This window comes from Puntigrus tetrazona, chromosome 20, assembly GCF_018831695.1.
Source record: "Puntigrus tetrazona isolate hp1 chromosome 20, ASM1883169v1, whole genome shotgun sequence".
NCBI lineage: Eukaryota > Metazoa > Chordata > Actinopteri > Cypriniformes > Cyprinidae > Puntigrus > Puntigrus tetrazona.
This window is the reverse complement of record NC_056718.1, coordinates 24,640,116-24,657,615: the sequence shown is the minus strand read 5'-3', so window position 1 is coordinate 24,657,615 and position 17,500 is coordinate 24,640,116. Positions and strand designations below refer to the sequence as shown.

Here is a 17,500-nt window from a genome sequence, read left to right as displayed (position 1 = left end):
GCTCTTAAACTTCACGATTGCCCTGGCGTCAGATAAAACTCCTGATTAGTGTCTTAATGACAGGGTTGAAGTGTAGCACTGATCCCGTGATGCTCGGCTTTCAGACTGTTTGTTGTTTGTGCCAATATTAATAACTCGAGAGGCTTAAAGGTTTGCAGCTCGTGCAAATGATTTAGTCGAGATGTGTCGCGTGAGGGCTTCGCTCCGAGCGTCATTTCGACCGTTGCATATAATAATTATTCAAATATAATACCACATAATTATTCACTAATATGCAGTTCCAAAGTTTGTGGGTGGGATTGTTTTTTTTTTATAATAAGTCTCTTTCTGCTCACCAAGGCTGCATTTATTACAAAAATACAGTAAAAAATGGTTAAAAATATATATAAAAAATTTATAATAGCGGTTTTCTATACGAATATGTTGTAAAATAATTTATTCGTGTGATCAAAGCTGTATTTTCAGCATCATTATTCCAGTTTTTAGCGTCACATGATTTTCCGGAAATCACTTTAATATGCTGATTTGCATCTCAAGAATAATTATTATATATTATTAATGTTTAAGAATGAAAAAATTAATTTAAAATGATTTTTTTCTCTGAAAATGTTTATTCATTATTCATGTATCATTTTCAGTGTAAGTAAACAAAGGTTTTATTTTATTATTATTAATAATAATAATAATTATTATTATTATTATTATTATTATTATTATTATTATTATTATTATTATTATTTATTTTATTGTTTGCCCACAGTTTTAAATAACATTTAACCGTCCATTATGTAACCTCTTTTATGTTTTCAGCCAGAATTATAAGCCTGATTTATTTTATATATTCTATACGTTTTATTTTATGGTTCTCGACTGCAGCTGAAAAATACATGCATCATATAGAAAGAGCCAAAACAGTTTTTTCATGGTTGCTTTTGATCAATTTCACGTGTCTTCGCTGAATAAAAGTGATCAGCGGGGCTTATTTTTATCAATGAAGCACGGAGACAGTTTTTCGTTCTGCTCCGGTTCCCGCTCAACCCCGATAGACGCCGTGCACTAACTGAACGGCCGAAGACGCCGAGGTCTCCGGGGCTGGGTCTCAGGAAGGAGATCGGAGGCCTCTGACCTCTCGCTACAAAGAGCCTCTTCTCATCCTCGCATCCCGAGCTGGGAAGAGCAAATATTTAGCGGCCTCGCAACAATGACAGACCGCAGAAATGGACGGCTAAGGCCTCTAATCTCTCCAGAATGGGCTGAAAAAAAAAAAAATACAAAAACAAGCGCTAAGAGTAATTACGGAGGTTTCCTCTGGGCTGGCTTTCGCTCTGATAGCTGGTGGCGTGGTGGCGCTGGATTTTTCTCTTTAGTGCGACAGCGTGTTGGGGTTCCTCCTATAAATCTTTGAGGTGGATATTCGCTCGGTGCTGTTTGGAAAACTACTTAAAGCCCATTATGCCACAATGCATCGACCGCCCCCCTCCGTCTCGGACGCTAACACTGACTCGATTGTCCGACGCGCCGTTATCGGTTTTATGGCTCTGGTTCTGCTTTGAAACGTCTCTTCACACGTCCTCCACACGAATCGCCCGTTCTGTACGAATACACAGTTGTGCATCAAAATAATGGTTTTACGGCAGCGGGAAGTCTTTAAGAAAGAGTGATTTGTCGAAGCTTGTAAATCTTGGAAAGTTGCTGCAAGAACTTAACCACAGGACGGTTCGCGGCGAAACGAATACAGTAAAAATTGTACGAATATTACGATTTGAAATTAACCATTTTCTACTCGAATCTGTCGTAAAATGTCGCCGATCCGTGGGAAATCGTTCTAATCGCGTTTTATTTTTATAAAGTGCAAAAGCACAGCATTTACTTCAGACAGAAGTCTTTTAAAACATTATAAACGTCTTTACTGTCACCTTTGATCAAATTATTGCATCCTTGCATTATACATAATATTATTAAACCGAGTAAATTATTAGTAAACCTTTGTACTTAATAAAAATAAATGCGCATATATATATATATATATATATATATATATATATATATATATATAATATATGTATACATTTATAATAAAAATACATTATGCTTATGTGTGTGTATGTGTGTGTATGTGTGTATGTGTGTGTGTGTGTGTGTGTGTGTATATATATATATATATATATATATATATATATATATATATATATATATATACACACACATAACATAACATTTTTCTTAAAATGTATACATGCATTTTATATATATGCATTTTTAAGTATACATGTGTGTGTATATATATATATAAGAATATATATATAAGAATATAATTGTTTGCAAAAAATATTTAATATTTGTTTTATTCAGTTTTAACCAAAAAAAAAAAAAAAAAAAAAAAAATATATATATATATATATATATATATATATATATATATATATATATATATATATATATGTTATATATATATATATATATATATACACACATACACATATATATATATATATATATATATATATATATATATATATATATATATATATATATAATATAAAAGAATATAATTGTTTGCATAAAATATTTAATATTTAATATTTGTTTTATTCAGTTTTAACCAAAAAAAATGTAAGTGAATGCAAAAAAATATATAAAAATGAAATCTAGTTCAAAATAATAAGTATATCTCAGGGATGCTAAAGTTCCTCTGGTTGGATCGCTTTTATAAGATCCCTTCAAATGCTGTTTCCGTAGGTTTAGGAACAGAGCTGCAGTGTCCTAAGAGTTTTCGCACATTTTTATGACACCACACTGAGAATACAGAGCGTTTGCCTGATGATATAAGTTTAGCTGCTGACTTCTGGAAAATGAGTTTGCGCAGGGCGTTCTGGAAGGGCTCTGTGTTTTCTCCCGTTCCTGGTCCCTGCGGCCTCGGTGCTGGGAAATACGCCTCGTAACGTCCGCTGAGATCCGCTCCTGTCAGAGCCGCTCCTGATGTCACCGACGTTAACATGCTTCGACCTCGTTTAGCGGATGAAGGATTAATCGCAGGCCCCAGCAGGTTCTGGGTGGAGGACGCGTTGTAGTCAGCTAGTCACTTCACAGCGCGTTTAGCTAAGAAATCTTCTCGTATAATCATCTAATAAATCCAAGTATGGCAAGAGCTTACGTGTTTCTCGGTTTTAAGGTCTTAGGTATCAATATCTGGCTGCCAAAAGCGTTACGCACACCCCATTTATTGTGAAGATTTGCGCTCTTGGATTCGTGAGTGTTTTGGAACGACCCTCGTCTGTTCAAATAAACGAGAGAAAGACGCGTTCTGAGTTTTTCTGCATGAAAGTTCTGCATATCTCAGCATGTATTATATACACTGCCGCTACAATAAAACAAAACGGCAGCATTTTTTAAAAAATAGAATCATTTTTATATCAGTTTGAAATGAGTTTGCATGCTACTTTTTTTTTCTTTTACAGTTGCACAGCTGTTTTTAACATTAATAACAAATCGATGAAATAAAATTACATTTTAAAGTATATTAAAAATTGAAAAAGTCATTTTAAATTGCAACTAAATCAGCCTTAAGCAGAAAAAACTTCTTTAAAAAACATAATAATATTAATATAACAAATAAAATAAAAAATAAAAATACAGTGTGTGTGTATATATATATATATATATATATATATATATATATATATATATATATATATATATATATATATATATATATATATGACAAATCTTTATTTTTTTATTTTTATTTATTTTTTTAGCATATTTACAGTAAAAAATAAAAAACGTTCAGCCTTTGTGCATCAAAACTTTTACTTTTTTTTTTAAAAGTGGAAATTGTTTCTACACCAGATTGTAAAAACGTGTTACATGGATTCTTTCTTTGTTTTTGTGGGATGTGCTGTATTTTTGCACCGCGTCCTGACACCTGATCTGTTCTTTTAAAGTACTCGGGGGGGGTTAAACGTACAAAAGCGCCCGGATTTCTCCTTTCCGAACCACTATCGCTGTCATTGTCCTACCACAGTATCACTTTTCTGACGTTATTTGTCATCAAACAGAGGAGAAAGCGAGTTCATCCGACCATTAAGATTTACACAGAAGCCCCTTAAAATCACATCAGAAAAACGGACCGGCAGTCATTTGATATAGAAAAAAACGACATGTTTGTATTTACGGGACACTTTGTCAAAGCACACATTCATCATTCGGTCCGTCTGCTGGTGCCCTGACGCTAATGTTTCAGATGCACTTCTCAACAAAAACGTGAGCGTTTTGCACGCTTGATAACCGTCGTGATGGCGACCAACGGAAAAGGCCCTGTTTATTAGTTTATTAATTTTAAGAATAGTTCAAATTAGCTGAAAATGTGCTCACCCTCGGGTCGATGACTTTGTTTCTTTGTCGGAAATGTAGCATTCCATCACCGGCTTAGCAATGGATCCACTTTAGTGAATGGGTGCCGTCAGAATCTTTTACAAATGCGCACATTTTCTCTTTACGAACCCGATGGACTGGACCGGTGCGGATCACTGTGACGTTTTTACTCAGCCGTTTGGGCTCTCATTCCGACGGCACCCATTCACTGGTGAGCAAACATGGGTTTTTAGGCGAGCTGTTCCTGTGAAGTCAACATGTGCGATTCGTTTTACTTTCATGATGTGCACCGATTCATCGTGCAAAATAAGAGCGGGGTCATTAATGGAGCTGATTTTGCACAGATGTGTTTCAAGCAGACATGGACAGTATGCTGAGGCTCTGTTTATATTTCCTGACCAGCTGGAGATAAATAACCAGACGCTCACTGGTACTCGTTTTTGAAGCATTTGTACCATAACAAATATGTAAAAATCGCATGTTGCTCTTCGGTTTTCCCGCTCCTGGTTTTCTTGAGCTTTTCCAGAAGCTCTTCTGAGGTTTTTTTGAGGCGACTCGAAGCAAGAAGATGGGGATTACCAAACGCTACAGAATCACAAACACGCTGCCGTTTAACCCTAATAAAAGTCTGAACATTTTACTTAGACAAAATATCAAAACAAACATTTGCACGTTTTTCTTGAGTAACGTATTTGATCGGGCTTTTATGGCTCATATAGTCTGCTACAGTGAGAGCATTGAGGAAAAACAGCTTAGACTTGAACGGAGCAAAAATATGCCGTTTGGTGCAGATGATGACCATAAAGTGATGATCGCAATGCAGACCAATTAGATTTTTATAACCGTAGGTCAGATGCTAAATGATATAAATATCAGTCGTTGCTCTACAGCTCCGATCGTGTCTTAGTTAGATGATATTTAAATGATCGAAACATATAATGTACTGAAGATTGATAAATGTTCCTAGATGGTCACATTCCTAAATGAAGATGATAATCAAGTACCCCAAGTTGCATTCTTTCAATAAATTACTTTATTTATACCGTCATATATATAAAAGAGAAAAGCTATCCAGTGATGGAACGCTTGGAGTAATGCAACAGGTTTTTCATCAAAGTTTTGATCTTGAACAGGGCTTTTCATGTCAAGTATGATAGGGCAGGCTTTAGATCATTGATAACACAATCCCACGGTGTCACATTTGGCACGAAAAGCCAGAAAGCGGCCCTTAGGGGGAATATTTACTGGTACGCTCGCATTTTAACAAAAGCATTTGTGGTTCGCGTCCAGCTTCGAGTGCCCCAAATGTGGGCTAAAAGGGAGATCTGGAGGCGAGCGGATGTTTAACGCGCGAAAACCCGCGGCGCATGAACGCGCGCTTTTCTAATGCGACGTGAACGGATCGTTTAATGTCGTGTTCTCTTCACATTTTTAATGTGGCCAGCAGCTGTTGGTTCGCAGCGCTCATTGGAAACATGACACAGGCGGGACGCCAGCGGAGCGCTGTTAGTACGGGCCTGTTCATTAAAATCAGACCACACACACACACACACACACACGTCTGTCTTTCCCGGGGCCGTTGAGTGAAATCATGCAGGGTGAGGTGATTTGGTTTGTGTTGGCATGAAAGCGGAACGAGACGCAGACCAGGCCGCGGCGTCCCGGGCGTAACCGCGCGGCAACAGCTGAAATTTATTACGCACTTATGATATTTTTGCGGTTTTTGCGGTCGTTTATCACAAATGTACTCAAATATTTTTTTGCGGTTGGCTTGCGCAAATGTTTGTGTTCGACTTTCAGCAGTTAAGGATTTATGATTTAATTCTGCCGTGCGGAATCGGCTTTAATCTGATATTAATGTTAATGCCAGGTTTTGAGTTTCCAGATGCGGTGAGGTTTGTTGTTCAGCTTCTTGGTCTGGTAAGAGAAACTAAATGGGTTTTTTTCTTTCGTGCAAAACGTTCCTCTCTTGTACTTTTACATGGTTAGCCAATTTTATATGATCTGGAGTGAGTACGATTATTAAGGTGATAAATGTCACTTTTGATCAATTAAATGTGTCCTTGCTAAACAGAAGTATGATGTTTTTTTTCCTTCTAGGGAAAAAAAATTGGGAAATAAATACGTACTTTTATTCAAAAGTGACATTTATAATGTTACAAAATACTTGTTTTTTTAAATAAATGCTGTTCTTTTGAACTTTCTGTTAATCAAGCAATCGCGAAAAATATAATGCATCGCAGTTTCCACTGGAGTGATGATGCTGAAAATCCAGCGTCGATCACATAAATAAATTCTATTATACACTATATTGACGTAAAAAACAGTTATCGTGAATCGTAATAATATTTCACAATTTTACAGTGTTTTTGACCAAAAGAATGCAGAGCAGAAGTAACGTTTATCAGAGAGGATGTTGCGTGTAGTTTTAGTATTTAAACCCCTAGACGCCATCAGGCTGCTGTTTCTCTTCATTTTGGCCTTGAGACATCATGTCAGAATTCCTCTGGCCCCCGAACCTCCCTCGCTTTGGAATCCGAGGCCCCCAGAGAAATTTGACATCCACACTCCAAAAGGTGGGTGGACGTCCAGAAGACCGTGTCTGACAGACGTCCTCCCTCCTCCGGCCGCTCGGTCCCTCTCCACCCCCTCGTCCAGCGGCGGAGGAATTCCAGAGCCGAGGCCGGATCTCAGACCTTCCTCAAAGGATGAGCCGCGTTCGCTCCGATCTCTCGTCCTTCTGCCGGCTCTTTCGCGTAACGCGTAAACTTTTGCAGGCCGCGGGACGCGTCGGAAGGATGCGACCGAAGGTTTCAAAAGTGCTTCTTGCACCTATATAGAATTTCGATGAATAAATAGTTTGCCCAGAAATCCGTTTTTTCTTCATCAGATGTGAGGAAATAGGATTCTGTCGCTTGCTCGGCGATGGATGCTTTGCAGTGAATGGGTGCCGTCAGAACGAGAGTCCAAAACAGCCGATAAAAATATGATGATCTAGGAATGTTTATTTGTTCGTTTCAACTAAAACATATGATTGGAGCTTAACTGATATTTATATAATTTTATGAGAGTATCTGAACTACGGTTATAAAAATCTAATTGGTCTGCATTGCGATCATCACTTTATGGTCATCATCTGCACCAAACGGCATATTTTTGCTCAGTTCAAGTCTAAGCTGTTTTTCCTCAATGCTCTCACTGTAGCAGACTATATGAGCCATAAAAGCCCGATCAAATACGTTACTCAACAAAAACGTGCAAATGTTTGTTTTGATATTTTGTCTAAGCGCTCGGTAAAATGTTCAGACTTTTATTAGGGTTAAACGGCAGCGTGTTTGTGATTCTGTAGCGTTTGGTAATCCCCATCTTCTTGCTTCGAGTCGCCTCAAAAAAACCTCAGAAGAGCTTCTGGAAAAGCTCAAGAAAACCAGGAGCGGGAAAACCGAAGAGCAACATGCGGTTTTTACATATTTGTTATGGTACAAATGCTTCAAAAACGAGTACCAGTGAGCGTCTGGTTATTTATCTCCAGCTGGTCAGGAAATATAAACAGAGCCTCAGCATACTGTCCATGTCTGCTTGAAACACATCTGTACAAAATCAGCTCCATTAATGACCCCGCTCTTATTTTGCACGATGAATCGGTGCACATCATGAAAGTAAAACGAATCGCACATGTTGACTTCACAGGAACAGCTCGCCTAAAAACCCATGTTTGCTCACCAGTGAATGGGTGCCGTCGGAATGAGAGCCCAAACGGCTGAATAAAAACGTCACAGTAATCCGCACCGGTCCAGTTCATCGGTTAACATCTGGAAAAGACAAAAGATGCATGTTGTTAGCGTCAATCCCTTGCTTCCTAGCTACAGTCCGCAATAATACTTCCTCCGGTGGAAAAAGTCCATCTCCTGTCGTTTTCTCGCATAACCGTTTTGGACTAAATTGGATTTCTCTCCCGATTCAGACCAGATGACAGAGCAGTGGATTACTTTTGGTGTTTTTATCAGCTGTTTGGACTCTCATTCTGACGGCACCCATTCACTATTGCTGAGACACTTTAGCTCAAACTAAACCAGTCATGTATACAAGAAACCTACCTAACTAAAAAAAAAACGTTCCTCCGCTCTCGCATGAGGAATGTAAATCAGGAACACACTCCCATATTTCATTTCCAGCCAAACGTCCCATTCCTCCTTGCTTTTATGGATCAACATTTTTGTAGCGTAGAACAAAAGCTGCATATGAATGCGTTTTGGCCCGCCTCGCGCATGGCTTACATCCGCAGCTGCACGCGCTAAACAACGGCTATTAATCCCAATGCTTTGACTAAATCGAACGCTACCGTCGATGTGTTTTTCTCATTAGACGTCTAAACATTCACTTGAGTTCTCAACCGTTTCTTGTATTGAACCGTCTCCGGCGCGGCGAAGCACAGGTGGGACTCATCCCGGAGAGATTCGGTCCCCCGGAGACTGGCTCAGGCTCTCGCTGAGCGGTGAGCAGAGGTTCACACACTTTCTGTGTCAGTCGAAGCACTTAGACGAGATTTTTACTTGAAGCGTTAGACGAGACATTTGCGTGTTCACTTAGAAGGTGGCATTAGCTAACCGTTAGCTTATGGCAGGAGAAAGGTACTATCCAGGGCTCAGACAACATCATAACCCACCCTTCCTCTGTGACCCTCGTCTTTCTGTGATGTTCTTTTTCTTTTCTCTTCCCTTCTTTTTTTTTTTTCTTTCTTCTCCCCCGCTGTGTTGTTGGCTGACCTTGTCAGCTTTGATGAAGTGCTGGCGATCGATACAGAGTTCGCCCGGAGCGTTTTGATTACAGCTTCATCCAGTTCCAGTGCCTTCTCTCTCTCTCTCTCTCTCTCTCTCTCTCTCTCTGTCTCTCTCTGTCTCTCTCTGTCTCTCTGTCTCTCTCTCTCTCTCTGTCTCTCTCTCTCTCTCTCTCTCTCTCTCTCTCTCTCTCTCTCTCTCTCTCTCTCTCTCTCTCTCTCTGTCTCTCTCTCTCTCTCTCTCTCTCTCTCTCTCTCTCTCTCTCTCTCTCTCTCTCTCTCTCTCTCTCTCTCTCTCTCTCTCTCTCTCTCTCTCTCTCTCTCTCTCTCTCTCTCTCTCTCTCTCTCTCTCTGTCTCTCTCTCTCTCTCTCTCTCTCTCTCTCTCTCTCTCTCTCTCTCTCTCTCTCTCTCTCTCTCTCTCTCTCTCTCTCTCTCTCTCTCTCTCTCTCTCTCTCTCTCTCTCTCTCTCTCTCTCTCTCTCTCTCTCTCTCTCTCTCTCTCTCTCTCTCTCTCTCTCTCTCTCTGAGTCTCTCTCTCTCTCTCTCTCTCTCTCTCTCTCTCTCTCTCTCTCTCTCTCTCTCAGTCTCTCTCCTCTCTCTCTCTCTCTCTCTCTCCTCTCTCTCTCTCTCTCTCTCTCTCAGTCTATCTCTCTAGTCTCTCTCTCTCCATCTCTCTCATCTCTGTCATCTCTCTCTCTCTCTCTCTCTCATCTCTTCTCTCTCTCTCTCTCTCTCTCTCTCTCTCTCTCTCTCTCTGTCTCTCTCTCTCTCTCCTCTCTCATCTCTCTCTCTCTTCTCTCTCTCTCTCTCTCTCTCTCTCTCTCTCTCTCTCTCTCTCCTCTCTCTCTCTCTCTCTCTCTCTCTCTCTCTCTCTCTCTCTCTCTCTCTCTCTCTCTCTCTCTCTCTCTCTCTCTCTCTCTCTCTCTCTCTCTCTCTCTCTCTCTCTCTCTCTCTCTCTCTCTCTCTCTCTCTCTCTCTCTCTCTCTCTCTCTCTCTCTCATCTCTCTCTCTCTCTCTCTCTCCATCTCTCTCATATCTCTCTCTCTCTCTCTCTTCTCTCTCTCTCTTTGAAGTTCAGCTGTCTGTTGTTATTTCAGACAGGCATCTTTACTCAGACCCTCATAGTCCTGCAGCTGAGTTTGAACATGTGGAGTTGGGATGAGTTTGTCTGTATATCAGTCTCTGTCCATCCATCCATCCATCCATCTCTATATCTATATATCAGTCTATTTATTAGTCTTTCATTCCATACCTCCATTCACCCATCCATCCATCTCTTTCATTTTAACAATCTATCTTTTGCTCTATCCATGTCTTCCTGTCTCTCCATCCATTCGTCCTTCATTCCATCCATCCATCCATGCATCTATTGTCTCTCCATCCATCTCAGTCTTTCTTACCATCTTATCTTTTCATCCATCCATCCATCCATCCGTCTTTTGTTTCTTCCTTCCACCCATCTATCCATTTTTTGTTCCTTTATCCATCCACCCATCCATCCTTTATCATCTTTCATTCCATCCATCAATCCTCCTTTTCATTCATCCTTCTTTCCATCATCCATCCATCCATCCATCATTCTATCTCTCTATATTAGTCTTTCACTCTATACCTCCATTCATCCATCCATTCATCTTTCATTCCAACAATCCACCTTTTGCTCCATCGATGTCTTCTTGTCTCTCCGTCCATTAGTCCGTCGTTCAATCTATCAGTCTTTCTTACCAACTTATCTTTTCATCCATCCATCCATCTGTTGTTTCAACCATTCATGTCTTTTGTTACTCCATCCATCCATCTCTTTCATTCCAACAATCTACCTTTTGCTCTATCCATGTCTTCTTGTCTCTCCATCCATTCGTCCTTCATTCCATCCATCATCCATCCACCCATCGCCTGTCTTTCATTCAATCTATCAGTCTTTCTTGTCATCTTATCTTTTCATCCATCCATCCATCCATCACTCTTTCATTCCAAATGAATTAAAATAGATTGTGTAGTTTTTTTTTGTTCCATGGATCCTTTCACCCAAATTGTATGATATTAAATAAACGATATTAACATTATATAATGTAAATAATAAAAAAAGATTTCACAACTTACATCCTTAATTCTTGTGTTGGAAACATAAGTTTTTACATGAATTAAAACTCTCTAGTAATCACACTTCTAGGCTAATCACAAAGCGCATATCCTAAATGCGCACCTTTTGCAGAAGAGCATCTTGCTTTTTCTCAAGTTTCTCAAGTCACGTCTTGAACGCGACCTCGTTTGTGCGCTGCGTTACGACTTGCTATCGATATAATCTCCTGCGCCGGTGAAGCCCGAGTTAAAACCAAACTCCGGTTGAAATCGACATCTTGCTTCGCGCGTTCACGTCCGTCCGCTTCATCTTCGCCGCGCGCGCGCGTCCGGCGCCGCGCCGAAATCAAAGCGGTTCCGCGTATTATAATGAGGCCGCTCTGATTGGCGGAGGCGGCGCTGACGTCAGGGGCCCCGTCGCTCGCGGCGGAGCTCGTCTTTATGGAAGCGCCGCGGTGTTCGTCGCGTCGCGTGGACGGGCTGCTCGAACGCGCTCCGTTGTTCTCGACAAATGCGCGACGAAAAACCGAAGGACTACCGAGTTTGATTGTGATCGGGGAATGCTATTCCGGGGGCGGAAGTGCGCTTTTAAAGCAGACTCGAAGTTTGTTGACGGAGTCTCGGGCGCGTTGTTTGGATGTTTGTCGAGTCCGGGAGTAAATAACGCGGTTTGCAGACCCTTGGAGCCGGAGCTGAGGTGATACCGATGAAGACCTCCGAACATATTATATGATTACATCTCAACCAGAGCCCAAAAGACCCGTTTAAAACAGATCTGTGTCTTGGACTCGTGTGACGAGCCTGTAAGGAATGGCATTCTGGGATCTTTACTAAACTCTGTAAGTTTTGTCTTTTGTTTATGGTTTACTTCGATACGATTTTGTGTATTCACAATACAGTATTTTTCCTTTATAGTTGTTAGATTCTTTTAAATCGTAATGTTCCACGAATCGCAGTCATTTAGGTTTAATTATAGAATGTATTCATTTGTTTTTATGTTATTTATTTGCTTATTTTGAGGTTGCTGCTTGTCCTGGTCTTATAGTTATGCTGAAAAGAAAATTATATATGCTGATTTTTTGCTCATACAAATGTACTATTAATTATTTAAAAAAAAAAAAATAAATAAATAATATAAATAATATATATATATATATATATATCTTATTTTTAAACAATATTTTTAATCCTGTTTTGAAAAACAATTGTGTATATAATTTAATGCATATATATTAATATAATATAATTATATATATATATATATATATATATATATATATATATATATAGTTTTATTAATATTACAATTTTTTAAATCATTAAAAAAATTATTTTTTAAAAAAAGAATTGTGAAGAAAAAAATTATATATATATATATATATATATATATATATATATATATATATATATATATATATACACTTTAGTTTCAACTTCATAATTAATTCTTTAAAAAAGAAAAACAATCATATTTCTGAAGTGTGTGTGTGTGTGTGTTTTTGTTTGTATTTATAATTATCTGTACACGCACATGAAAGTTGTTTTAGTTTGAATTATAGCTAGTGAATCCAGTTGCATTAGATGGCAAAATATCGATATTTAGTTATTTTAATGAATAATAGCTCAAGCACGCTTTAAGCAAAACATTTGACAGTTTTGTATGATTTGAAATGATAATGCAATACATCTAGTGTTGAAAAAGAAGCCAAGTTGTACTGTGCAACGTGAAAATGTTGATAGTTAAAATCACTTGTGGTTCCTTCATACATCCTCTAAAACACACCAGGCAGTGAGACTTCAGGCTTCAAACACAATGCATAAATGTGACCAAATGCTCTGTTAACACATTATTAAGAAACGTTTTGAGAAATGGCGCTTTTTCGAGGACCGTTGCCTTCGTTTCTTCCCCCCAGCACAACGCGTATTTCTTTCTTGGAGGCTATTTATAATTGTTCTTGTTATGATCTTCCTCCGGCGTTCAGAGCGGATGCACGAGACGCCCAGCTTTACTCTGAGCATTCATGGTTTTCCCTCCCTTGGGTTTCTCTCTTTCAGAAAGAGCTCTCTCTATCTGGCTGCTTTTTAAGCACAACCCGGATTTGTTGGTGCAAGGAGGTATTTTGGACGCAGTGTTTACAGGACAGCCTGCTCACCTCTGTATCAAACGAGATCTTTCATGAAGCCGGGCACTTATTTTGGATGCACGTTTTTTTTTTTTTTTTTTTTTGCTCTGCGGTCGGAGGCGATCTTCGGTTTCCGTCGGAGTCGTGCAGGTCTCCCCACCTGTCACGTAAGAACGCGGGTGATTTACTCGACAGAGAGAGCTGACCGTGGCTTCAGTGTGTGTGTGTGTGTGTGTGTGTGTGTGTGTGTGTGTGTGTGTGTGTGTGTGTGTGTGTGTGTGTGTGTGTGTGTGTGTGTCTGGGCAAACCTCCAGTATCACAAGCATGCATTTACCTGAGTACTACGGTTGGATCTTATTTTACTGCGATATGCATGGCGTGCGCGTTAAAAACATCCAATGAAACATTTAATATCGCCCATGTCATTCCTCTGCAACAATTTCCTGGCCATAGGGGCTGAAATTCAAGCATACCGTGAAACGTCGACTCCTCTGCTGTCTGTCCAATGTGTTTGAACCTGTTCTTTTCAATCAGACAGCGCCTTTGAAATTCGCTTTGTTCACAAAGCCATTCTTCCTGCTTGGTAATCGAGAACCGGTTCTCAGTCTGAAGTTTTTTTTTTTTTATATATATATATATATATGCATAAAAAATACTGCAACCAAATGCTTTCCCTGAGGTTCAGTTACGATGGCTGTTCTACTGAAGTTAAGAATCGCGTTTATTTTCTCCATAGAGAACATTTCTGTTGCAGCAACACACAGATGTGTAATAAATGCTGCAGTGTTCTTTGAGAAATGACAGCATTTTACACTTTTTTGTTTTCTTTTTGTTCATGGCGTGAATGTTAACTAGTCAGAGAAATGTTTCTTATTTAGAAAAAATAGCTAGAAATGCATTGGGAATCACGGCTGTGATAAAGATTTAAATTTAAATATCAGTCTTTTTTTTTTTGTGTAGTAGTCTTCAACTCATGAGACAGTTTGAATAAAATTTGAGAAAACTGGAATGTTGATGAGTTGAATGATATATATATATATATATATATATATATATATATATATATATATATATATATATATATATATATATAATTTAATTTTTTTAAATTTAATTTTTTTTTTTTAATTGGAATCAAAACCAGAATTGTACATTTATTATATTTTCACCAGTTGAAGTCAAGAAAATTACAATTCTGTTATTTAAATAAACTAAAATTAGCTCTAACCCAAATATAAAAATAAAAGAAGAAATATTTCATTTCAGCTAGTTGCCGAGTCAACATTTTTCCTATTTACTTCAACTTGCTACTAAAATAACTAACTGTAATAAAATTCCTAAAAATAAATAGAAATGGGAAAATCACACCAAAATTAGTGAAACCAAAAAAAATTGAAAGTGATCCAAAATATGGATGCTTTAAGCTTTATGTGTGCACTCACTAGGCAATTAAAGGCCCATTATCGTGATTTAATTGGATTAATAAACTCGTGAATAGCCGACTAAAGCTTGCAATACACAGAGATTTTTTGCAACGTTTGAAATTTTCAGCCGATTTTACCATGCATTCGTTTTCACACGCGTCTCCTAGCAACAAGGCGCTTGTTTCTTCGTGATGGGGACAACTTCAGGCCCGTTTACACTAGTGCGTTTTCGTTTTAAAACCCAGAAAATGAAAACTACTCGCAAGACTGGCAATGCTGGTGGATAGCGACCGCTATTTCGAAGCACCATAAATCGCGTGTATACGCGACGTAAAATAGTTACCACAAGTCCTCAGAAGCAGATCGGTGGGTTTTTACAACAAAAATATTTCTAGTTTTCAATTACGTTGTTAGCTGTTGGAATTTTAAAAGCAGCGTAGTGTATTCCAGCCGCCTTCAGTTGACGACAGCCCTAGTTTTCCTCGCTTGATTGTTATCTCGAGGGTCGGTTAGTTAGTTGATGTTTTAACCGTTATGAGAGATGGCTCGAGTTGTGCACGAGTGACCGTGTGTTGTTCATTCGCAGATTAAGGTCCCGATCAGCCGATCCACGAGGGATCATGGCCCTGAGCGAGGGCTTCAGCACCAGCAATGGAGGATCCTCGACTTCCGCAAACGCCATCGGAGAGCCGGAGGACGAGCCGTGCGCGCAGACCAGCGACCAGGCCCAAGCGGGTCACAACGGCGGCCTGAAACCCAACGGGGCCGCGCGTCCGTCTTCGCCGGGCTCTCAGAGGCTGGCCGTGCTCCTGCCCAACGCTCTCCCGCCGGCCTGCTGCGTTTACTGCTCTCCCCGGCAGCCCGTCTGCTGCAACGGGAACCAGCAGGACTGCGCTCTCTTCCAGAGCTCCTTGTCGTCCGCGGCGCTTCACGTGGGCTCGTGCTGCGTCCAGGGCGTCCGCTGCTTCTGCATGCAGCATCGCTGGCCCGAGCATCTCCAGAACCAGCCCAACATGGCCACGCTGAGGTGAGAGCCTGTTCTGTCTCGTAGCGGCGGCATTCAACGCATTCAGACACCTCGGAGCGTCCTGGGATCTCTTAAATCGGAAAGAGTCGACTCTGAATCGTTCGAATGAGTCGTTTTTAAATCATTAGCATAATACTCGCCTGAATGGAAATGCAGATTCGTTCTTCACCACTGGGTGCCGGTTTTAAGAGCTCACGAACGCCGCTTTTATGAAATGGCCGCAAATTAGCTTCGCGCAAAGGTTGAACGAATCGCTTGGGTGTCGTTGAACAAAAAGTCAAAATAAAGGCATGGTGTAAGAAATTAAATTAGCATTTTTTTTAATGACCTGCATGCATGTCCGTCTTTCGGTGCCTGTGGTGGCGCTTTAATAAAATATGAACAAATTCATCACATATAAAGGCATGTTGTGAGTTAAAATAGCTCAATTTAATCGCACAGTTAGGTGATACCCATTTAGTTCAACCAATTACCAAGCAATGCTCGAATTAGTTCAGTCTGGGGCGTAAAAGAAATTAGCAATTAAAGTAAAACAGTGGTCACTGTCTGAAGTGAGTGTAATATTTCACTATCCTCATTTATATAAATGATTTATAGTGTCCTGCACACACTAGTGAAAAAATAAATAAATCACAAGTTATATATGGTGTCTGAACAAGTATTGTTTGTTGGCTCTTATGCTCTTATTTGTTTCTATGGCAACACTCTCAACGTCACAATGTATCCACGGACAATATGTCATCGCTACATTTCGATCTCTACATAGCTTTTGCAAAATAGAACTAAGAAATCGCATCAGGCAACATTTTTGATGAAAAAAAAACTAAACAAAAACCTGAATCATTTAAACAGAAAAAACCCTAAAAATAAACCGTTTTACGATGTTTATCTTTGCAAATGCTACTTTACGATGTTTATCTTTGCAAATGCTACTAATTTAGGGAATTATTTGATCAAAAATAGGGTGAAATTTTGAAATATTATTACAGTTTATTGCAAGTAAGATTTTATGTTTACAAAAAAGTATCATGCTCATTAATGCTGTATTTATTTGATATATATATATAATATATATATAGGGTGAATATATATATTTTCTATGTATATATATATACATACACATATATATATAATGTTAAAATTGTATTTAATCTCATCTATTATATATCTGTATATATATATACGTTCATATATATAAATCATATCTATATATATATATATATATATATATATATATATATATATATATATATATATATATATATATATATATATATATATATATATGTATATATATATGTATATATATATGTATATATATATATATAATTATATATATTATATATATGAATATATATATATATATATATATATATATATATATATATATATATATATATATATATATATATATATGTATATGTATATGTACTTAATATATATATGTATATATATATATATATATATGTATATGTATATGTATATGTATATGTATATATATATATATATATATATATATATATAATTTTTTATTTTTTTTTGGATAATTTTTTTAATTGTTTTATTTTTTTTGTAACGATCAACCCAACCCAACTGCAGTTGATAGATCAACTGATTTGGGAAAACGGCAAATCAACTCTTCAAAAATTGCCTTGCTAGCTGCCAAATAAGTGCTCGGATACCTAAAAGTGAA

General features: G+C 38.4%; 1 protein-coding gene across 3 annotated transcripts in view; it reads left to right on the top strand.

The window, feature by feature from the left end:
- Nucleotides 1–17,500, top strand: part of disp1 (dispatched homolog 1 (Drosophila)) — a 52,605-nt gene that overhangs the window by 15,447 nt on the left and 19,658 nt on the right. The window contains exons 1-2 of one of the 3 annotated variants that reach the window (XM_043220504.1): nt 11,260–12,072; nt 15,367–15,807. In XM_043220504.1, the coding sequence (XP_043076439.1) occupies nt 15,401–15,807 (407 nt within the window). In that variant the 5' untranslated portion in view covers nt 11,260–12,072; nt 15,367–15,400. Of the gene's footprint in view, nt 1–11,259; nt 12,073–13,457; nt 13,524–15,366; nt 15,808–17,500 lie in introns of those variants that run through there. The other 2 variants (XM_043220505.1, XM_043220506.1) reach the window with 2 other exon arrangements.